The sequence below is a fragment of the Rhinopithecus roxellana genome, chromosome 2 (assembly GCF_007565055.1).
Source record: "Rhinopithecus roxellana isolate Shanxi Qingling chromosome 2, ASM756505v1, whole genome shotgun sequence".
Taxonomy (NCBI): domain Eukaryota; kingdom Metazoa; phylum Chordata; class Mammalia; order Primates; family Cercopithecidae; genus Rhinopithecus; species Rhinopithecus roxellana.
Window position 1 is genome coordinate 99,317,086 of NC_044550.1, and position 22,802 is coordinate 99,339,887.

A 22,802-nucleotide genomic window follows, 5' to 3' on the forward strand; every position below is an offset into this window, starting at 1 on the left:
GTACTAATCAAAAAGATTTTTTTCAGGCCAGGCGCAGTGGCTCATGCCTGTAATCCCAACACTTTGGGAGGGCAAGGCAGGGGGATCGCTTGAGGCCAGGAGTTCAAGACCACCAACGTGGTGAAGCCTTGTCTCTACTAAAAACACACACGTTAGCTGTGAGTGGAGGTGCATGCCTGTTGTCCCACCTACTTGGGAGGCTGAGGTGGTAAAATTACTTGAACCCGGGAGGCAGAGGTTGCAATGAGTCGAGATCACACCACGGCACTCCAGCCTGGGAGATCTAGTTCTGTCACCCAGGCTGGAGGGCAGTGGCATTAACGTAGCTCACTGCAGCCTTGACCTCCTGGGCTGAAGCCATCCTCCCACCTCAGCCTCCCAAGTAGCTAGGACTACAGGCACATACTACCATGCCCAGCTAATTAAAAATAATTTTTTTTTTTTTTTTTTTTTTTTTTTTTTTTTTTTGTAGAGATAGGGTTTTGCTAAATTGCTGAGGGTGATCTTGTACTTCAGGACTCAAGTGATCTGCCCACCTTGGTCTCCCAAACTTTTGGGATTATAGGTGTGAGACACGGTGCCCAGCCTTAATCTTTTTATAACAACAAAACCCAATAAAACATATATACATATACATAAGTATCTCTTAAAGATTTGGAAACACATTTTCCTGGAGATTAGTTGATCAAATAATGGAGGCTTTGAACTGAATATGAAGTAAGAAATATGTCCAGATAAAGTTGTTATACTGATGACAGTGGAAAATATTAGGGATCTCATAGAAGGAAGAGTAACAATGGTAGAAAAGGTCTAGGATTTCAAACAAGAAAGAACTGAGATGAAACAGAGTTTCAGATGCCTGTTTATCAAACCACAGAGTGCAGACACCAAAGTTAGCTAGAGATTTTAACACAAGGACAAAAACGCAGCGTCTAGAGATCCCTGAGACTTTGCGCAACAGGACTTCCAAATAAAATACTATTCGAAAGAGTAGCCGGTTAGAAGAGAAGCTGCGACAGTCCCATCTGCACATTATAAAATTATATTTCTCTGTGGAACAGCAGCAGTAGCCCACTGCAGAGCAGCTGGGTACAGAGAACAGGAGGGGCAGTAGGCACACTATCATGTGGGAGATGCACCATGCATTGCTGATAGGTTTAAGTAAATGGATGATGATGCTCACAGTATGATGAGGAAAGACAGAAATAATGAGGACGTTATCAAATACCTAGATATCTGCTGTAAGTCTCAACTAAAACTAGGATCTCTAATACAGTTTTTCCTTGCTAACAGTTTAATCTCACAGAAAGTTGAGCAAACTGCAACTTTGGATCTAATTCTGATCAACTAGAGGGAGGGCAGAAACCAGAGAGGGGTGGAGATGTTCTGCTGATGAAGCAGAAATATCGAGAACTTGGAATAAAGCATGGAAAAAGAGGCTGGTGATAGTCAGGTTTGAACTTTATAGTTTAAAAGAACTGATTTTTAAATGTTCAAAGAAAATATATGCATGACCCGAAACTCAAAAGGGAAGATGCTTCAAGAGGAATAGGAAGGCTCTCAAAAATGAAATTCTAACCATACAATTGCAAATCATCCCTGCAGATGAAAACATAGAGGCATCTAAAGGTACTGATGTGATCTCCCAGGGAGCAGCCTAATGGCTCAAATTTTTAAAGGGCACGTACAAAAAGATCAAGAGAAGAGCCCATAACAAAGAACATAACGTGGCCCATAGCAATTCAAGAAGGCTTAAAGATCAGAATGAGCTTAAACTTGCAAAAATGCTAAAGACAAAAAAAATTTTTTTAAGAGCTCTTTTAAAGTTATGTTTGAAACAAGAAGAACAAGAAAGACACAGGCCTGCTGTGGAGGATGGTGGTTCTTGGATGGCAAGAAGAAAGGGAAGGATAATCTTTAGACTGGAAGGGAAGAACAAACTTTGACGAGAGGGAAATGAGTGAAGAGTTGGGATTTAGAGATCAAATGACTACTCTTAACAGGCTGAATTCACTCAGAAAAAAATAGCAGCAGAAATGCAACCAATAACCTTTGATAATCTGGTGAATCTGGAATGAGGGTCAACTGAACAGGCAAGAAAGGGCACGTGCAAGTCCCAATTTTCTTTTTTTTTTTTTCCCTGAGACAGAGTCTCACTCTGTCACCCAGGCTGGAGTGCAGTGGTGTGATCTTGACTCACTGCAACCTCTGACTCCCTGGTTCAAGCGATTCTCCAGCCTCAGCCTCCTGAGTAGCTGGGATTACAGGCATGTGCCACCATGCCCAGCTAATTTTTGTATTTTTAGTAGAGACAGGGTTTCACTATGTTGGCCAGGCTTGTCTCAAACTCCTGACCTCAGGTGATCCACCAGCATTGGCTTCCCAAAGTGCAGGGATTACAGGTGTGAGCCACCACGCCGGGCCCCAATTTTCAAACACATGACAACAAAGCACTTTGCAGACCATCTGGGAAATTCTAAAACAGTATTAAACAAAAGATTTATGAACATTTAGAAAGGGATATAAAACTCTTCCAGGAGATACCCGCTAACAATAAGTCACTGCAGAAATGATGGGGCAATGGGGAGAACTCTGTGGATGGGAGGATGATGTAAAACGCAGGTGAATCTCAATGTGGCATCTGGCGACTTCTCCCAGGACATCCTTGTAGATATGATGGAGAAATGTGTATAAAGACACTCTAGTCATGAAGATTCATGATTAAGTGACAAGAATCATGGAATTCCTAAATTTACATCAACCAGAAGTCTCTTTAGTGGATTTGGAACATTAAATGAGGTAGGAGAGTTCATAAGGGAAAACTTGAAATCTGTGATATGAGGAATAGGTAAAGAAAACTTCAAGAGTATAGCATTAGAGAAAAGACACAAGGGGACAAACCTGCAAATACCTCAGGGCACCATGTAGAAAGGAGATCTGCATTTTCTATGTGGGCCCTCAAAATAAAGAACAATGGTTGGAAGGTTGAGTTGAGTTACAGCTGACTGAAGATGGCACAGGGCAGTCTTGGGCTAGAGCACTGCTTGGTCAATAGGGCACGCACCCAGGCAGAAGCCATGGCCATTTGTCAGGGAAGGGTGCTCCACAGGATGACCAGTATGGACCTGTACTAGATGGTGCTGTAACAGGTTAACTCAAACTTTGTGGTAAAAATCTGGTCCTAAAATCAAGGTGTTGGCAGAGCTGGTTCCTTTTGGAAGCTGCTGGGGAAGAATCTGTTCCTTTGTTTTTTCCAGATTCTAGAGGCTTCCTGTATTCCTTGGCCTGTGGCCTCATTATCCTATCATTCCTACCTCTGCTTCACCATCACGTCTCCTTCTCTGGCCCCGAGCTTCCTGCCTCCCTTTTAAGAACATCCTTGTGTTTACATTGGGCCCACCTGGATAATTCAGGATAACCCCCCTTGTCAAAGGGCTCTTAATTTAATAACACCTGCAAGGTCCTTGTGGCCATGTAATGAAACATCTTTAAAGGTTCCAGGGATCAGGAGGTGGACATCCTTGGGGAGTAACTAGTCTGTCTATCACAAGGATCTTTAAAGCCTCAGAGATTAAGTGAATTCTACATTGGAAGGGCCCAGCTGAAGAGTCCCTGTTCTTATCAGTGGCAAGGGCTCTGAGACACATTGTTCCCAAGCCTTAAAATCTAAACCGTAAAAATAATTATTTATAAGTATATTAACAAAGTTGAACATATTGGCTTGAGTGCAAGTTTAATGTAGTTAATTATAAACACTGAACAGATACCAATCTTTTTCAAAAACTCTCATGTTAACCCAACAATTAAATATTAACTTTTTAGTAGGCCATAAAGTTTATTTCCTTATAAACTGCTATTTACAGGCTCCCTTAACCATTTAAATAGAATGACATACATTACCACTTAACCAGGTGGCCAAAAGTCTATGATCACCCTCCCTCAAACTTCCCAGAACTAGTATAGAGCTTCAGGGGAAATGTGTAAAATATTGAGGAAAAAGTAATGATGACAATAAAATTATCCAGATCTGTTACCATCTCTTCTTTTTCTTTTTACATTTAACCACTCTCAATTTCTCTTATCTCCAATCACCTGTCTCTAAACCCAACCGTAGGTTATTCTTTCCAATATAACTTTTCATCTATATTTTCTTTAAAATTCAGCCCCAAAAGAGACATTAAAAAAAAAAAACAACTATGGATTTAGAAAATAATGTTTCCTTATATTTCAAGTCTTACCTCTCAAGGAACCATGCTGCTTAAGGTCAGATGTACTGGGCCATGGACCAGCACTAGCCTGTGGCCTGTTAGGAACCAGGCTGCACAGCAGGGGGTGAGCAGCAGGTGAGCAAGTGAGGCTTCATCTGTATTTACGCTGCTCCCCATCACTCGCATTACTGCTTGAGCTCCGCCTCCTGTCAGATCAGCAGGGGCATTAGATTCTCACAGGAGCATGAACCCTATTGTGAACTGCACATGCGAGGGATGTAGCCTGCGCACTCCTTATGAGAATCTAATGCCTGACGATCTGTCACCATCTACCATCACGCCCAGGTGGGACCACGTAGTTGCAAGAAAACAAATTCAGGGCTCCCACTAATTCTACATTATGGTGAGTTGTATTTCATTATATAGTACAGTATAATAATAATAGAAATAAAGTACACACTTAATGTAATGAGCTTGCATCACTCTGAAACCATTTCCCCGCCACCACCCCTGGGTCCATGGAAAAACAGTCTTCAACAAAACTGGTCCATGGTGCCCAGAATGTTGGGACCACTGCTATAGATAAAATAAATCCATAAATAACACTTTTGATGAACAGTTTCATCCCCCTCACGTACATACATTTTTACCAGAACTCTTACCAAGCAAGACTCACTGAGCAGGAAGACTTGAGGATAGCAAAATGATGAAAGAATGAGTAACTAAAGGGAAAAGGAAATTCCTCCACAAGACTGTAAGCTGCACATGGAGGAGTGACTAAGTGTCATTCACTGTGGTCCTTCTAACATGCAGCACGGGGCGTGGCAACTAGTGGGTGTTTAAACACAGAGAAACATGAGCTCCAGATAAGAGGATGGGGTGGTGCCTGCATTTCTTCCCCACTCTACTCCTAGCACCTGGCATAGTGACTCATATGTGGGGAGCACCTGAGGGTTTGTTGAACAATGACTCTTCTCATTAGCTAAAAATGACAGACACAACATAAGAAGAAAAACTGGGAAGTAAATAAAGCGGAGAAACAGTAAGTAAGTAAGGTCTCACTTTGCTATCCTTGTCTGGTTTGGTTGTTGAACTGTTCCCACAAGCTGATGAAGCACTGTCAGGAGATGTTGGGAGTCCAGGGAGAACAGTCACTATCCGGCCACTGGGCTCAGCCTCCAGAGAAGCACTGGTGATGATGCTTTGGGAGGTCAGTGGAGCAGCTGCTGCACAGGCCAGAGGGGCACTGGCTCGACTGATACTGATGGCAGCAGTGTGCGTGGCTGAGCTTGGCATCGGAGGCGCAGGTTGTGAGGAGGCCAGCGAGTGATGGGGCAGGCCCACAGATGCAGGGCCGAGGCCGGTGGCATTCTGTACCTGGATGGGTGTCACTGCTGCTGTGGGGCGCTCCTGGCTGTGCGCTGCAACTAGTAGATGGGAAGAGGGAACACAGAAAAATTCAACTATCTAATAGATGCTGCTCACCAAAACATGAGTCATTTCACTGCATCAGACCATGATGAAAGGCTGCTACTGTATTTATTACAATAAAGATGGGATGGACGGTAGCCGAAAAGCACTTAATCTTAGCTGGATTCCTAGACACTATCTATTGTCCTTCCAGGTCAGTCCTTGAGTCTATTGAGTGCCTGGAAGATCAGTTCTTTTACTTAGGACACAGCCCCTCCACAGTGTTAGACACACTGAGCCAGTTTTTGAAGGCATTCTACAGTGTCAAGCCATGTCTCCCTCTAGTCCTTTTCCTATTATTCATTCCCTTTTCTTATTAATCATTTTCCTTCTTTATGTTTTTCTGATAGAGCTCACAAACCCTTAGTTTACCCCTCATCCCATTAGTTACCCGAGACTCTTGGGAAGGTTTTCAGTGCTACAGAACTACGAAAGCTGTTTAAGATCCCATAGGGTCCAAAGTAGACTTGTGTTTAAGTTAATCAGAAATAATCAGCACACCCATTAGTAGAGTATCACACAATGTCACATGAATGGCAGTAGTGAGATTTGAGATCATAAGATCTCAACTATAGAAGTCAAAATTTCAAGTACTATTGACATTGTTAGGATCAGCCTAATTTCTTTCAGACTTTAGATCTACCCATCAGACTTGAAGTAATATGCAGGACACGTTTAGCCCAAATAAATAGATACAAGGTTCCACTAAGCAGACTGTGCCTAATGTTGTTCATTGTTTTAATTACATCTACATTTCTCAACATCTGTCATAAAAGATCTACTATTAGGCAGGTAAGCCCTTTATCCTGGTATGTTCTGTCCTGGGTTCCTCCTTACCTGTCCTCACAGCATTGCGGGCCTGGTTGACTGTCATTTGCCCAGTCATGTGCAACAAGACCTTGGCCTGAGGACTTGTCTGGATGTGAGCTGCCGATACCACAGCCGTGGGGACAACACTGGGACTCCCAGCCACACCATTTCCCTGGAGCTTCTGGGCAGGCCCTCCTGCGGTGGAAGGACTGACCATGGTCACCCCCCGACTTGTCTGGCCAGCCGTAGACATAGGGACTTTAGCTTGGGAAGCATTTGTCACCGCCCTGCCAAGACAGAAACATAGATGGAAAGTCCGATCCATCAGCAAAATGAGAGAAAGAACAATTAAACGCAAGAAAAATGACTCAGAGCTTTAAACACAGAACATTTTTAAAAAATGAATTATTTTTATAAAGTTTAAGAATAGAAAATTCAAAGTAACGATGGCTCTGAGACACAGAAAGGTCTTGAAATATATTCTGAATCACCAGAAACCACACGTCATACTCTGCTCAAGAATATACAGTTACTGCGTTCAGCTTTCCATAACAAGACCAGATATCTCCGCTGACTTTCAAGGCCCTGGATTCTCCCACTTCATCTACAGAACAAGCTAGGATCATTCCCTGACAATATCCCCATTTCCACATCTTTGCTCCTGTCTCCTGGCTTCCTACTTGCCTCCAGCTCCACATCACACATGCGCCCGTGTACATGCATGCACACATATACACACACTAGTGGAATGTCCTCTCCGTCTTCTCTTGACATATCGTAATCTCATTTATGTTTCAAGACCCAGCACGAACGCTGTCAGTTCAAGAAGCCTTGCCTCAGATTCAGGTTTAAGATCTTATGATTCTATTGTTTCACGTGGATTTCTTCTTTCATCCTGTTTCTAAACTCCACAATTGTTTATGCTTTGGTCCTTGATTACAAAATGTGGTATGTTATTATTATTACTATTTTTTGAGACAGAGTCTCACTCTGTTGCCCAGGCTGAAGTGGAGTGGCATGATCTCGGTTTACCCCTCTGTCTCCCAGGTTCAAGTGATTCTCCTGTCTAAGCCTCCCAAGTAGCTAGGAGTACAGGCATGCGCCACCATGCCCTGCCGCATTCTTCTATTTTTAGTAGAGGTGGGGTTTCACTATGTTGACCAGACTGGTTTCGAATTCCAGACCTCAGGTGATCTGCCCACCTCACCCTCCCAAAGTGCTGGGATTACAGGTGTGAGCCAAATGTACCCAGCTGGTGTATTTATTTTTTAATAAATTCTTTATCAAATACTGCTGACTTGGTAAGTTCATTGAAGGCAGGGCCAGTGCGACATAACTCTTCTGTATTCATCCTGTATTTGCACATGGACAGGGTTATAGCCAACTTTAAACATCTATTTACTCACTGAATGTAATTAAGCTCAGTGTAGTTTTGTGTAATGTATTTTTTTCATATTCCAAATTCATTTAAATGATAACAATTCTGTATATAGTAACTTTCTACTAAGAAAACACTTCCTTAACTTGAACATCCTTATTATTTACCATGAATGACAGAATTTACTGTAAGCACATATTCCTCTAGAGTTAAACAAGCAGAGAGACTTTTTTTTTTCCCTTCGGATGGAGTCTTGCTCTGCCGCCCAGGCTGGACTGAGTGGCGTGATCTCGGTTCACTGCAGCTTCTGCCTCCCAGGTTCAAGTGATTCTTCTGTCTCAACCTCCAAAGTAGCTGGGTCTATAGGCACATGCCACCATTCCCCGCTAATATTTGTATTTTTTTTTTTTTCAGTAGAGATGGGGTTTCACCTTGTTGGTCAGGCCTCAAGTGATCAACTCCTTACCTCAATGATCCGCCTACCTTGGCCTCCAGAAGTGCTGGGATTATAGGTGTGAGCCACTGCACCCGGCTATACAAGCAGAGAGACTTCTAATAACTGGTTTTTGACAAAAATTTTTGATAAAAAGTATTTTATAAAAATGTTTTCCTTCATTAACTTTTTTTTTTGTTCTTTGCCGCATTTCTCTTATCTATTATTATCATTATTTTGCACCAGGGAGGTTCTATCTGCCATTTTCTGGATGGGATGGATTCTGAATGTAGATTTTAACATACACAGAAAACAATGTTTATATTGATTAAAAATTTGCAAGTCAAATTAAAGTTAACATTCTGTCACCATCTGCAACAATAGTGATTTTCATTTGATTAGGCTGCTGGCCAACCTATAAATCAAGGCCAACAGCTGACAAACATGTCAGTTCATTAAGCTGTTTGTTTAAAATCAGGGGGTTTGAGGAATGATTTAATGCAGTTAAACCTGGACTGTATATTAAACATCCGGTGGTCAAAAACTAGTCCCCCGGTGTTGATTTCATTACAGGTCATTTAATTCTATTTCCAAGGCTTTTTCCCTCAGTGACCAAAAGTTGAACTATCTTTACATAAAATGTATAAATTTTTGTATCTCTAAAGCTTCTGTCACTCTATAACAGGGTTTCTCAACCTCAGTGACATTTTAGGCCAGATTATGATTATTTTTTGTGGGAGGCTGTCCTATGTATAGTACGTTTCACTCTTAGCCTCTATCCACTAAAGCCAGTAAGCACCCCCAACCTCCAGTTATGACAATCAAAAATATTTCTGGATATTGTCAAATGTTCCCTGAGGAGCAAAACTGCCCTCAGTTGAGAAGGGTCTATGCTATACTTCTGACTATATGATAGAATTCATTGTCAGAATTCAGAGGTAATTACCAAGGTAATGAAATAGATAGAAATCTAGAGCACCAGGGTTCAGGTTTGAGCACTTCTTCACTATGTGATCTCAGACAAGCTGTATGTTATCTCTGTGCCTCAATGTAACAGCAGCGAAGAATTAAGGTTAATCAGCGTAACGCGTTTATAAAGCTGCCTGCCTGGCATACAGTACGCATTATATAAACACCTAAGTATTAACACTATAGCTTTTCTTTGTATCAACACTACGCCTTTTCTAGTAGAAAAATACTGAAAATGGTGCTGTTGAACCTTTTCACATTAAAGCAAATAACTTAAAACCCAGTACATTTACTGGTAGAAACCTGTAATTTCACATATATGCATGTGAAAAGTAAGCTAAAAATTTTAGAGTTAGAAGGGATTTTAGCAGATGTAGACATGGATTTTTAAAACTTTGGCTATGTAACAGGCAATTATAATGTGAAAGGAATCTGGATAGGCTGAAAATCATGGAAAAGAACAAAGCTTCTCTGTTTAGAACATAGTAAACAATTTATTCAAAACCATACCTTGTGACTGGTGCCACATAATTGCCAGGGAAAACCCCTATCTTGCTGGTATGCATGGATGTCCCTTTGAACCAGCCATCCTGGCAGCGCTCAAACACTAAAAACATCTCCCCTTTTCTCAGCTCTAGTTCATCCTCTTTCCGAGGAGTGTATGGATATATAGCAACATACCTAGAATAGAAAATAATATTTGATTTCAGGCTGAATAACAGACAAATCCCAAGATGCCCAAAACTCTTCCTTGGTACAAAGTGTTGAACATTTTGTACAAATGTAAACTGAAAGTATAATCCTTTAATCTGTAAGTAGCATTGACAATTCTCCATTGAAAAACGTTTTGCTGTCTACATTTTAAAAGCAGGCAGAGGCCTTTCTGATTAAGAACCTGTTCCTCCCAGTGTGGAAGTGACTATCCTGCCAAATGGTATTTGCATAGTGTGAAAGAATTAATGCAGTTTCCAAGAGTGCCTAACTTGCTACCAGAGATTATGCACCCACAGGGGAAACTGTGCTCTTCAAATGGCACTTGTTAGGCTTGAGAAGTAGCCCCAAATGGGAACATACGGTATGAAACCCCACTGGGAAGCACAACATGCTGGCTTCTACACACAAGCTGAACCTAGAGGCTTGAGGTATACCTGCTTTTGTATGCTCAGTTCTAGGGAAAAAGACTAAATTTGAAAAATCAAGGGAAAACAAAGTCTAGATCAGAAAACGTATAAGACAACCCCAAGATGCAAGGTGACTGTGCCCACCAACACATGGTAACCATGCAGGCAACATTAACCTATAGTTCTTACCAGTGCTCTAAACTGTTGGTGTATAAAATTACACAATGCAGGATCCACAAAGACCTGGCTGTATTCTGCCATAAATAAACTCTCAACAGGATAAACTTTTCTGGATACTCATTGCTGAGGCCTTAAACTTTTTACATTCATACTCCAACTAGACCTAGATATGATTTGTGCAGAATACCTTTCTGTTATTGGTATTCTTATGCAAGAAACGAAAATAAAGATAAAAAGTTCAAACAGGAGTTGTACAAAAGAGGCAGTTTCATACACATATACTATTATAAAGAAGCAAACAGTGTGTTTCCCTAAACTATGAAAGGCCTTCTTCACTAGTGGGACAGGTACCTGGCAAGCTCATGTATCAGACTCATTTTCTTTCAGCAGTTCCCTAGTCATATGCATGACCAGGTAGAAGTTTGCAGGACACAGACCGCTTGGTGAGCCATAACGCTGTCATCAGCTCATTGTCAGAAAGGTGCTTCTTGACCTCTCAGGTTTGGACTTAGTTTTAAATGAACACATAAGCAGTAATAGATGACACCCTCACTTACACACTGGGGCGAGTCTGAGGCCGTAAGTGTGCAATCTGGTCAGTGGATCCTGCCATGGGCCTTGGTCCCATTCCAGCAGCAGCAGCGGCGGCGGCGGCGGCGCCTGGTGGTGTGGAGGCAAGGACAGTGGCAGCCAGGAGAGGGGGTGGCGGAAGGGGAGGATTCAAAGTCTGGTATAGGAAAAACACAACGAGAAAGGGAAAAAAGGGAAAAAAATACTGATTTACATCTTTCTATGGAAGGTGGGAGAGAAAAAGAATCATAAATCCATAGAACAAGACTTCAATGGAATCCACACAGGGCAGAATCATTAGGCTTACTGATATGAAAGCCTCCTTCTACAAATTCATCTCTTGTTCTCCTTTAAAATCTTAAAGCCATAGCAACCTTTTCAGCAAGCAGGTAAGTAATCACCCTTGGGAGGACGGAAAGAAAAACAAAATGAAACAATTGCATGTAATTTTAAGATTAATAGCATTTTAAAGTATGAACTTGGACAAGGATCCAAATGCCTTTTGAGGGGGGTAGCTATAATGTCACGCTGCTTGCTAGGAATTAATTTGTGATTGTTTCTGTAATCTGAAACTTAAACACAACACACAATTCAGCTGCACTATCTCAAATCATTCCTTCAGAAGAAAATTTCCTTTGATGCTTGGTCTACAAAAAGCCCAAACAATAGTAAGCCACGGTCACTGGACCATTGTTGCTACTTTTGCTTATTCTTTTCTTAACTTTGCCAGCTTTTGAAATTTGGTACTATCAAGGCTGGTAACCTTCAACAAGTACACCAGTGAAAAGCTGCTGGTTCCTTTATGGGCACAGCCTAATGGGGTTCTGCCTACAGGATTCCATGCCTTTTGAAAATCAATGGAGCAATTGTTACCTTCTGATCTATAAACCCAGATAATTCTTTAGGGTCTGTATACTGAAACTCCTGGGAAAACAGGCACAAAAAGACTGCCTGAACCCCTACCTCGTCCTCTCCAAACGTTTGAACCACTAGATGTAAAAACTAAATCAAAGGATAAATAAGAAGACTAAAGAATTTACCTAGTTAAGTGTACATGGCTTCTATACATCAGCATATTAACAAAATAAAGATCCAATGATTTCTAAATATAGCTTATAGCAGTCATCTTATTTCTGTTTTTTGGAATAAAAATTTTAATTTCATCACCATTCACTATAATACATCTGGCTGTTCATATACACATACATAGTTCCAGAAACATAATGAACTGAGTGGAAAGAAATTTCAAATTTCTAGACATATGTTGCAACTATTCCACACATTATGTTTAATTTTTTGCTAAAGCAACTTTCAGTAAAGATTTTTCCCACACTGCAGCTAAAGTGGCTGCAAAACATTTAATGCAGAAACAAATGAGGTGCAGAGCCACTTACAAAGTGCAAACCAGGAGAAGGCAGAGGTTAGTTTAAAAAGTTGGAACGTCATGAAAATGTGACTCACATTCTCAATTCAAAATATGGCGGCATTAAGATTTGTTATAGCTCTGGAATTTGCATGTACCGAGGCTTAGAGCCTCCAAAACCTTTAACCAGGAGAAGGGCAAGCATTTATCCTGTGACAAAGCAGAGATGAAGATAATCCTGGTCACAGCAAATGTGACCCGGACAGTTCATGGATAATAATGCATCAGCAGTTTGACAGGTGAGATAATCAGTCTACCCTGTATATAGAGTAATATACGGAGAAACTGTAAAATTACCACTTCACTGATTTCCATTTAAATCTTTCTAAGCTCAATCTCAAAACAGTGTGGCTGTGGAAAGGCAGAAAACTAATAGCATGTGCTCAAACATAAATTAAAATAGTCTATTATAGCTTAACTTTATTAAAACAGAGGCTGTACTAATTTGACCTAAAAGGAAAAAGACAAAAATCATCTATGCACCTGATAAAAACATGTCATCTTTTGTAATATAAATAAAATTTTGTAATAAAATGTAAAATCACTTCTTGTCATGAAATACACTAAGCAAATGTTTCACACACATTACTTTTGCAAAGAGTGAGAGACATTAAGATATGGCATCAAAGAGGATATCCTGAAAGATCCCAAAGGTTCTGCCTGAGAGAAAAGAGTTCTCTCTCACTTTCTGTGGTTGAAACATAAATGGTTTAATAAAATTGGGCAGATCTTTTCCCAGTGCATGCATGTTTGCATGTGTAAATTTGTGTGTATGTGGGCACACAGATGAAGATCAAGAAACTCTGATTAAAATCAGATTCCTAGATGTTGCTTGCCCCTGTGGGGTTGGTAAAATGATAGGGTTCTGGTGACTCCAGAGCTGTGACAGACTAGGAAATTTTGTGGGTTGCTTTATAAACAACCTAAACCAAAATAATCTGGTGATGTGGAAGTTCAAAAGGTAATCCACTGTGTATTGTGCTTCAGGCGGTTTGCTGTCCTGCAAGACCTGAAATTTCCACAGAGTAAAACCATACGTAGCCTTTCATTCACCCGGAGGTGACCTGGAGTCCTGCTTATTATTTCGTAGTCCAGGCCAGCCCAGGCACCAGAGGCCAAGTATAAAAAACAGCTATGGACCTTCTAGAAAATGATGCAAAATTCACATTTTGTTACCAATATTCTGCTCACTAAAACTAGGACTTAAGAATGGTGTGCTAATGGGAAATGGTCAATTTTGCCATGTCCGGGTTCTTTTCTCCTGACCCAGTAATCTTGAAAGGAGAGACATCACTCAAGGAGCATGGCCTTTGGGGTCAAAAAAACATAGATTCCAACGCTGGCTCAGCCTCTTGGGGCAGTCCTCGCCTTCCTTCCTTTGCTAGAGTGAGCACCCAGAGAAGAAGTGTCTTCTCTCTGAGTGGGCAGCATTTCAGAACACTGGCAGGCCACATTGCTAGTAACACTGTGAGTGAAAAGTTCAAGTATATGGGTGTGAACCCTCTCCCTTCTGGCACTCTCCCCTCTGCTTGCCCTTTCATGCAACCCGCCTAGGTAGTGATTAGATCTTAGGATCTCGCTAAAGAGTGGGGAAATGGTCCAGTACGTCTCAAGCCTGGGCCAAGGGCTATAGGCCAGCTTACCAGTACAGTGCTTTGCATTGGAGCTTTGGACACAAGTTCAACTGAAAATAAAGGGTTCATTTCCTTTCTAATTGTCCCTTATGTGTGCATCTCCCTCACATACCTCTCAGGGTAGAAAAGTGACTGGCAAGATAGATTGAGCCTTTCTGGGTCCCTTGGGCAAATATCATTAATATTCTCCAATCTATCATTATTTCTTTCTAAATATCTGATTTCTATTCAGCTCACTTCAACCCTACATATCAACATGTTTAAATAGTCCTTGTGTGTACTAAACTCAGATGCATGAATACTGGTTGATGAGGGAATGGTTCAAGCTACCATGTGAAGATGCCTGTTGAAATTGGTCAACAGTGTTACCAAGTTCAGCAGCACTACCATCTATATGAATAAATTAAAAATTTATTGTTTCACATTTGATCTACAAGAAACAAGAGAGATATCTATACCAGTCAGGTGACTGTGTAAATTCCATAAAGTCTCTATGCTTCACTATACCAACCTGAGACATGAAGTTAATAATTAGAAATAGTTTATGTAAACTGTCTTTCCCAGTGCCCTGTAGCATAGCAGAAGCTCAATAAATAGAAGCTACTGTTATGATTAATGAGATTGTGAAGTCAGGGACTGTCTCACCTGTCTTTGTATTGGTGGCACCTAGCTTTGCAGCTAGAAGATAACAGATCCTCAATGAGCATTTCATGAATGAAAATACATTACGTGCTTCTATCCCCTTCTTAGAACAATATGATATGGAATAAGAGGTCTCAGTTCCTGAGATGCTAGAATCCTTTTCTGTTGCTGCTATCAAAGTTCTGACCATATCCTACTCTTCATCCTGATTTTTAGAGCTCCTGCCAATTCCAAAGGCTCTACTTCTAACTTTCAAACTACCAGGCTTGGCAGCCTCATCCACTTCTTCCAATTCCCTGAATCCACCACCACCAATGCGTTCTGCTTAGCCTCCACCATGGCTACGTATTGGCTATTCTGAGAATCTGACATCATTCAACTTTGTTTAAATACACACATACAAATGTGTACGTGTATAAATTGTTTATTAATTTTTATTATTTTCATTTTTGTTTTTTTTTTTAGGAACAGCATCTAGTCCTGGCTGGAATGCAGTGGCACAATCATGGTTCACTGCAGCCTCGACCTCCTGCGCTCAAGCGATCCTCCTGCCTCAGCCTCCCAAGTAGCTGGGCCTACAGGCATGCACCACCATGCCCAGTTAATTTAAAAAAAATTTGTTTTGTAGAGACAGGGTCTTTCTATGTTGCCCATGCTGGTCTCGAATTCCTGGCCTAAAGTGATCCTCCTGCCTCAGGCTCCCAAAGTGCTGGGATTATAGGCATGGGCCTTCACACCCAGACTAAAATTTTAAAATCTGGAGTGCAATCTGTTTATAAATTGGCCACGAGTAGCATTTACCTTTATCGACCTGACTACCTTATAATACCCTGCAGCTAAACACCTCTTGGCTGGTCTAGAGGATTGGGGATTATTCATCACTTGTTTTAAAAGTCCTTCTGTAAAAGAAGACATTCATACAGCCAACAGACACATGAAAAAAATGCTCATCATCACTGGCCATCAGAGAAATGCAAATCAAAACCACAATGAGATACCATCTCACACCAGTTAGAATGGAAATCATAAAAAAAGTCAGGAAAAAACAGGTGCTGGAGAGGATGTGGAGAAATAGGAACACTTTTACACTGTTGGTGGGATTGTAAACTAGTTCAACTATTATGGAAAACAGTATGCCGATTCCTCAAGGATCTAGAACTAGAAGTACCATATGACCCAGCCATCCCATTACTGGGTATATACCCAAAGGATTATAATAAATCATGCTGCTATAAAGACACATGCACACGTATGTTTATTGCGGCACTATTCACAATAGCAAAGACTTGGAATCAACCCAAATGTCCATCAGTGACAGACTGGATTAAGAAAATGTGGCACATATACACCATGGAATACTATGCAGCCATAAAAAAGGATGAGTTTGTGTCCTTTGTAGGGACATGGATGCAGCTGGAAACCATTCTCAGCAATCTATCGCAAGAACAGAAAACCAAACACCGCATGTTCTCACTCATAGGTGGGAACTGAACAATGAGATCACTAGGACTTGGGAAGGGGAAGATTACACTCCGGGGCCTATCATGGGCAGCGGGGAGGGGCGAGGGATTGCACTGGGAGTTTTACCTGATGTAAATGATGAGTTGATGGGTGCTGACGTGTTGATGGGTGCAGCACACCAACATGGCACAAGTATACATATGTAACAAACCTGCACGTTATGCACATGTACCCTAGAACTTAAAGTATAATAATAATAATAATAATAATAATAAAAAGTCCTTCTGCCATTATGCAGAAGACACGAGACTAAGATCTTCAACCTCCTCCCCTACAAAGAGATTTTTAAAAAATAACTACTATTAATAGTTTGATGTCTGAATCAGATACACGTAATACTAGTATTGCTCATAATGTTGGATATTTAAAATTTTAACTGTTACATATGAAATGTATGGGACAATGTTTATAACTTTATTCTGCATAAAAGATTTACAAATCTCAATTCATGAAAAAAAAGCATTAGAAATAATTTTCATTTGTTATTCTACTGTGGCATTTATTACCTATAAATCTACACCAAGAAAAGCCTGCCTTCTTTTCCACAAAGCTGTGTGCCATTGCTGTAATAGTACTCACAGTCTTCGGAACCATTTCAAATTTTAAATAGAATGCTTGACACAATTAATATAAGATGGAGAGGGCACAAGCTACTGAGATTTTCCACTTAAACCTGACATATTAAATCTAAAACATTTCTGCCAACCTTCCAGGGACTCTGAGATCTAGACATCTCCTGGGATGACAGACAGATTTGTTTATAATTAGTTTTTCATTAAATGAAATTGGCACAGTAGACATACTGTTTAATCAACCTTCCTCTTGCTTAACCTTCCTCTTGCAGGTTTTCTTATATAATTCTAAAATAAAATGGTTGAATGTAAATTAATTTTTGTTCATCCATGCTCTCTTGTGACCTGTCTGATTGATTTGCCCCAGAGTGAGTCTCCAGCTAAAAGCAACTGGCCATTTACTACATTGTATAATTTTCAGCCCACAAGGGCTGAAATTCAGCCAGCCTTATGTCTTTTCTCACTCCAGGCTGAATATCCCTTATATAAATGCTTGTGACCAGAAGTGATTTGGATTTTGAATTTTTTTAGATTTTAAAGTATTTACTTCACCAGTTAAGCATCCCAAATCCAAAAATCTGAAATCCAAAATGCTCCAATGACCACTTCCTTTGAGCTGCATGTTTGCACTCAAAATGTTTCAGATTTTAGAGCATTTTGGATTTCAGATTTGAGACGCTTAACCTATAACTAAATTTTCTATTATCTGAAAAGTAAGTCTTTTTTTTTCCCCCTCAAGAAATCAAGTTAGAATTTTACCATGCAAGGCAGTCATCTGGAAATGAAAACATCAACTCATTGTGTACATGTGCCATGAGTGGGAAGGAAAGGAGAGAGTCTACCCTGGAGATGAGAGGTCATGATGGTTAAGAAACTTGGCTCTGGTCAAATATCCAGGGCTAATAGAATCTCAGGGAAACCACATTTCACTAAAAGTTAACTGAAATTCATCTTCTCCCCAGATGAATCCAGGCATCTTCTCCTTTGCCAAGCAGTTGTACTATCAAGAAAGTTATAATTGTTCAGGAAACATTAAAAACAAAAATAAAGAAACAAACAAAAAACACCTTTAACCTCTAGCTACAACATTATTAACTTCCATTCAAATACAAGAACATGCTTAACTCCAAAAAGTTTTCAAGAGCCTAAGTCAAGCTAGGTAATAACTCTACATTTATTTATAGCCCACCTTGTTTCTAAATCAGTTTTCAATTATTTATAGATGTATCAAGACAAAATAAATAAGAAATAGGAAAAACAAGGCAAATGGAAAATGAGAACAATAAAACTAGCCGGAGCCAACATTTTGACTAATTATGTTGTGGAGTCCTTGCTGGAGGGGCTACAAATCTGGCTCTAAGCACTCTAGCAGAGGGAAATAAAATCTTTCTTTACAACATGTATAAAATCCACAACCTAAAAACAAACCAGCTGCTTAGAAGCCTCCTTATTCCTGGTACAGACAGCAAAGAAAATTGTAACAAAGTGAACCAGGCCCAACTTGCCACAGCCCTCAACAGAAGCCAAAAAGGAGATCGATAATGGTCATCCCTTTCGATGATCTAACTCTGTGAAGTAGATACTTATTTTACAGCTAGGGATACTGAGGCTTAAAGAGGCAGAGCACCTTTTCCACAGTCATGTAACAAATAAATGGCGGAGCTGGGCTTCAAACCCTGGCTGTTTCACCGCAGGCCTGTACCCCCATCATCGGGATACACCGATGGTGTTTTCTGCAAACAGCACAACTTATGACTGTGGGCAGGCAGGGTGATGCAATGGTCTACCTACTAGGGCAATCTAATTTAATGACCTTTCCTATCGTAATTCAACTCAGCACTGGAGCAAATAGAAAATATAAGCCAAAGTTGTGGCTTGGATGAGAGATGTCTCACGACTGTTAGTTCCTTGCTTAACAATTTTAGGAAACAAGGTCTTTTTTTTTTTTTTTTTTTTTGAGACGGAGTCTCGCTCTGTCGCCCGGGCTGGAGTGCAGTGGCCGGATCTCAGCTCACTGCAAGCTCTGCCTCCCGGGTTCACGCCATTCTTCTGCCTCAGCCTCCCGAGTAGCTGGGACTACAGGCGCCCGCCACCTCGCCCGGCTAATTTTTTGTATTTTTAGTAGAGACGGGGTTTCACCATGTTAGCCAGGATGGTCTCGATCTCCTGACCTCGTGATCCGCCCGTCTCGGCCTCCCAAAGTGCTGGGATTACAGGCTTGAGCCACCGCGCCCGGCCCAGGAAACAAGGTCTTAAACAACAGTCTTTCTCTACTACTGAAGGCTGCATTTGCCTCTTGTTTTCCTTTTAATTTTCTTTCCAGAGTAACCTTCTTCTTTGTATCTGTATGTCCTGGCTACCCTAATTCTCCCTATTATTTTCCCATTTGGATGTTTTTAAGCAATTAGCCGTTTAGACTCTATCTGTAGGAGGTTATGTTTTCAGAAGGGAAATCAACGTAATCTAAGGGAGGCTTCCAAGACTGCAGGTACCTTTAGGTAGCCACAGCTACAGACAATATGGATACAAGACAAGAAATTAAAGAATGAATCCTTAATGTAGAGATTTGGTATCGATCTGTCATGTGACTCAAAGTAAACCATTCACCTTCAGGACCTGTTTTCTTAGTATTTCCATAAACATGTCTTTATAAGAAATAAGCAGGATCTAGAAACTCAAAAGAAATAAAGGTTAAGCTTTAGAAAATCAGGTTGAACTTTAATGAAAATTAAATGCATTTTTGGGTTCTTCTAACAGCTTCAGGCCACTAATTCTCATTGTTAAAAATTTTGCAGGATGCAGGCAAGGGACTTTCTAATGTTTTGTTAAGATTAACAGAGATAATAGATGAAAGATAGAGACCCACCTCACCTAACAAGTAGGAACATACACTGCAGGTGTTAGGAGGTGGAGTGTGCCAGATTAACATCACTAAATACCTAAAAGAGAAACAAAAATGGGAGAAACTATACTCACTCCAAGGGCAGCTTGGTAGGGAACATCTGATGGGAAAGTAAACGAGGGGCCAGTTGTCACTGGGCTGCTTGGGGGTGGGGTCACAATTAACCCGGTGGTACTTATATGAACCTGCCGAGAAAAGAAAAGTTTGTTAAAAAGAAGACTATGTTTGATACAACAGAATATACTGGCTAAACCTTAGAAAGGCAAGTCACAGTTTAAAAAAAAAAAAAAAAATCTGTACTTTCTGTTATATGGGGAAGGTAGAATCCCTTTTAGTTTGCTCAACCCAAATTTACCAGTTACCTAATCTGAACCAGGCATTTTACTAGATGCTGGGGAGTGATGTGATAAATACTGGTCACAACAGTGTCTTACCTACAGAATTCAACTGCCGTTGGCTTTCACGATAACACATTGCCTCAGTTTTTATGCCACCATGAATCAAACTGGCCTTCCAATGGTCAGCCTGATGCTCAGCCAGCCTCCTAACAATTTCCCTGAAGATCCTGTTAAAGTGAGGAGTGGCTGAACACTCACCTATCAATACGTTAAATCTACGTGCAATTCTTCAGGTATTTTGCTATTTTCAGGATCACTTTTCATGACTTCTACCTTTTGGTGAGGATGCATAATTAAAATGCAGCTGCCTAGACATGCTCAGAGTGGGTAATTACTTATAAAATCTTTAAAGGAACAATGTCAAGCCAAATTAGTTGTTTTCAAAGGTGTCTTACCCATGATACAACCCAAGATTAATTTACTAGAAAGAAATTGAGTTATTTAGGTCATTTAATTGCCTGTGTTAAGTCACTTGATCAATTTCACTCAGGTTGCACAGCAGGTCCAACTGCAGAATGCAGTGGTGTTACTAGAAGCTACAGAAGTAGGGGGATGGGTTCCCGCACAAATGGGAGTGTTTTTTCCCTCCAGTGTGAATAGAAGCAATGTGATTGGCTGGTACCTGCTTCCCTAAGGAAATAATAGCCCACCCAAAATGCTAGGTTTTATAATAAAAATGTAATCCCAAACACAGTTTTCCCAGTTCCCATACATTAAGAAAAAGATTATCAGGACAAACAAAAGCTCAGAGATTAGTTCCCAAAGGACCTAATGGAAACTTTCAGTTTCCCATGGGGGTAAGCCCTGCCAAAGCCAGGGATAATCAGTATCACGGCATGTAATTTATTTTCACAAATAAATCTGTGCTATTCATGGACTCTGCAACCTTTTAAAATTCATCTGTATCTATTAGTCTATATATTGATTGAACCTAAAGTTTGAAACTAAGTGGATCCAGGAGGTGGCACTAATAAGACTTTCTCCCCAAACCCTCAGTTTCTTTCTTTTCTTCTTCTCCTTATTTTTTGTATAGACAGGGTCTCACTAGGTTAAGCAGGCTGGTCTTGAACTCCAAACTCTCATTTTCTATTTTTCCTGTGAATCAAAGTCTATCTCCAACCTATTTCTAATGGGAAGCACACTGGTTTTCCCTTCTAGGATAAAGCCGAATGACCTTTTGCTATTGTATCCAATAACTATATACACACTCCAAGGACATTTGCAAATTGACACCACACATAAGAGGTCACCTTTCTTCTAAGACACAATGAAGCTCACTTCGAAGTGGACATGAGGCAGGAGCATAGGGTGTGACGGCAGGGAACCTAAGGCTGCTTCACACTGACTTCCCAGAACTAAACTGAAAAGAAAACACTAACTTTCCATGCCTAAGTAACAAATGGACCAAAGGCTACTTTGCCACCTTTTCTGAACTGTGGATGGGAAATTGAAAGTACCTCTGACTGGTTGCTTTTTGTAACCAATCAGCCATTTGCATAGGAGGGTAACCTTGTAACTTCACTTCAGCCTCTGATTGGTTGCTGTCCTCGACCACTGATTGCAGGCCAAGTCTCCATTTGGATAGAAGTGCAACTCTGTTAACTTCACTTTAGCCTCTGATTGGTTGCTTTTCCCAACTACTGATTGTGGACCACCACTTCATTTACATGTGGTGAATACCAAGTGGCCAATGGGAAACCTCTAGGGAGTATTTGGGCCTGAGAAGATTCTGTATCCAGGGCCCTTGAGCGGCTGCTCGGGCCACTCCCACACTGAGGTGTACTTTAATTTTTAACAAATCTCTGCTTTTGTTGCTTCATTCTTTCCTTGCTTTGTGTGTTTTGTCCAATTCTTTGTTCCAAATGCCAAGTACATGGACACCCTCCACTGGTAACAGACATTATTATCAAGGAACCCCTTGGGGCAGAAAAAAAACTTACTAAAATACAGCTTCCTGGGCCTGACCCTATACATATCTGAGAAATATATCATTATTGATTGACGTTTCTCTACAAGCCCAGAGTGGGAGACAGAATAATCAGCTGTTAATGACCTTACGGTTTTGGGTTAAGTCCCTTCATGTCTCTAGACCCCTGTGAGCAGCTGCACCAGAGGTAACCTAAGGTCTCTGCCATCACAGGCACTTCGGGGAAGCATTGACATGCAGAATCCTGCAAGTACCCCTTCAATAGAGGGCTTTCCTAGCACTGCAGTAAAGGAAGAGACAAAGTCACCAAAGAATGACTAAACGCAGAAGGACAAGAAGTAGAAGTAAACCAGTGAAGGGTGAGCATGTCTAGAATAAATGCCCTGCAGAGGGACAACCTGAGTTTCTGCTGGGCTTACCCTTTCCTCATGGAACTGCAAAACTTAGTTGTCTCCTCTACAAGAAAGGCTAAGTAAAGGAGGGAAGAGTTGGGGTAAGCAAAAAGGAGTTTGGGGTGGGGGCTTCTTGCTTTCCCTGAGGCCACTGAATACAAAGATGCCATAGAAACACTGAACATTATGAATCACTCCTCTGGAGGCCAAAAAATATGCTAAGTGTGGTCAGAGGAGGAGACAAAACATCTT

At 40.8% G+C, this 22,802-nt stretch overlaps 1 protein-coding gene across 3 annotated transcripts in view; it reads right to left on the reverse strand.

The window, feature by feature from the left end:
* The window catches only part of SH3RF1 (SH3 domain containing ring finger 1), a 185,286-nt gene that overhangs the window by 16,858 nt on the left and 145,626 nt on the right, over window positions 1–22,802 (reverse strand). For 2 of the 3 annotated variants that reach the window (XR_748054.2, XM_010364012.2), the window contains exons 6-10: window positions 19,908–20,018; window positions 11,127–11,296; window positions 9,779–9,949; window positions 6,516–6,775; window positions 5,271–5,635 (exon numbers count right to left, since the gene is read on the reverse strand). Coding sequence is in view for 2 of the 3 variants with exons in the window: in XM_010364012.2 (XP_010362314.1) it covers window positions 5,271–5,635; window positions 6,516–6,775; window positions 9,779–9,949; window positions 11,127–11,296; window positions 19,908–20,018 (1,077 nt within the window). In the remaining variant the exon portion in view is untranslated. Of the gene's footprint in view, window positions 1–4,238; window positions 4,415–5,270; window positions 5,636–6,515; window positions 6,776–9,778; window positions 9,950–11,126; window positions 11,297–19,907; window positions 20,019–22,802 lie in introns of those variants that run through there. The other variant, XM_030918796.1, reaches the window with a different exon arrangement.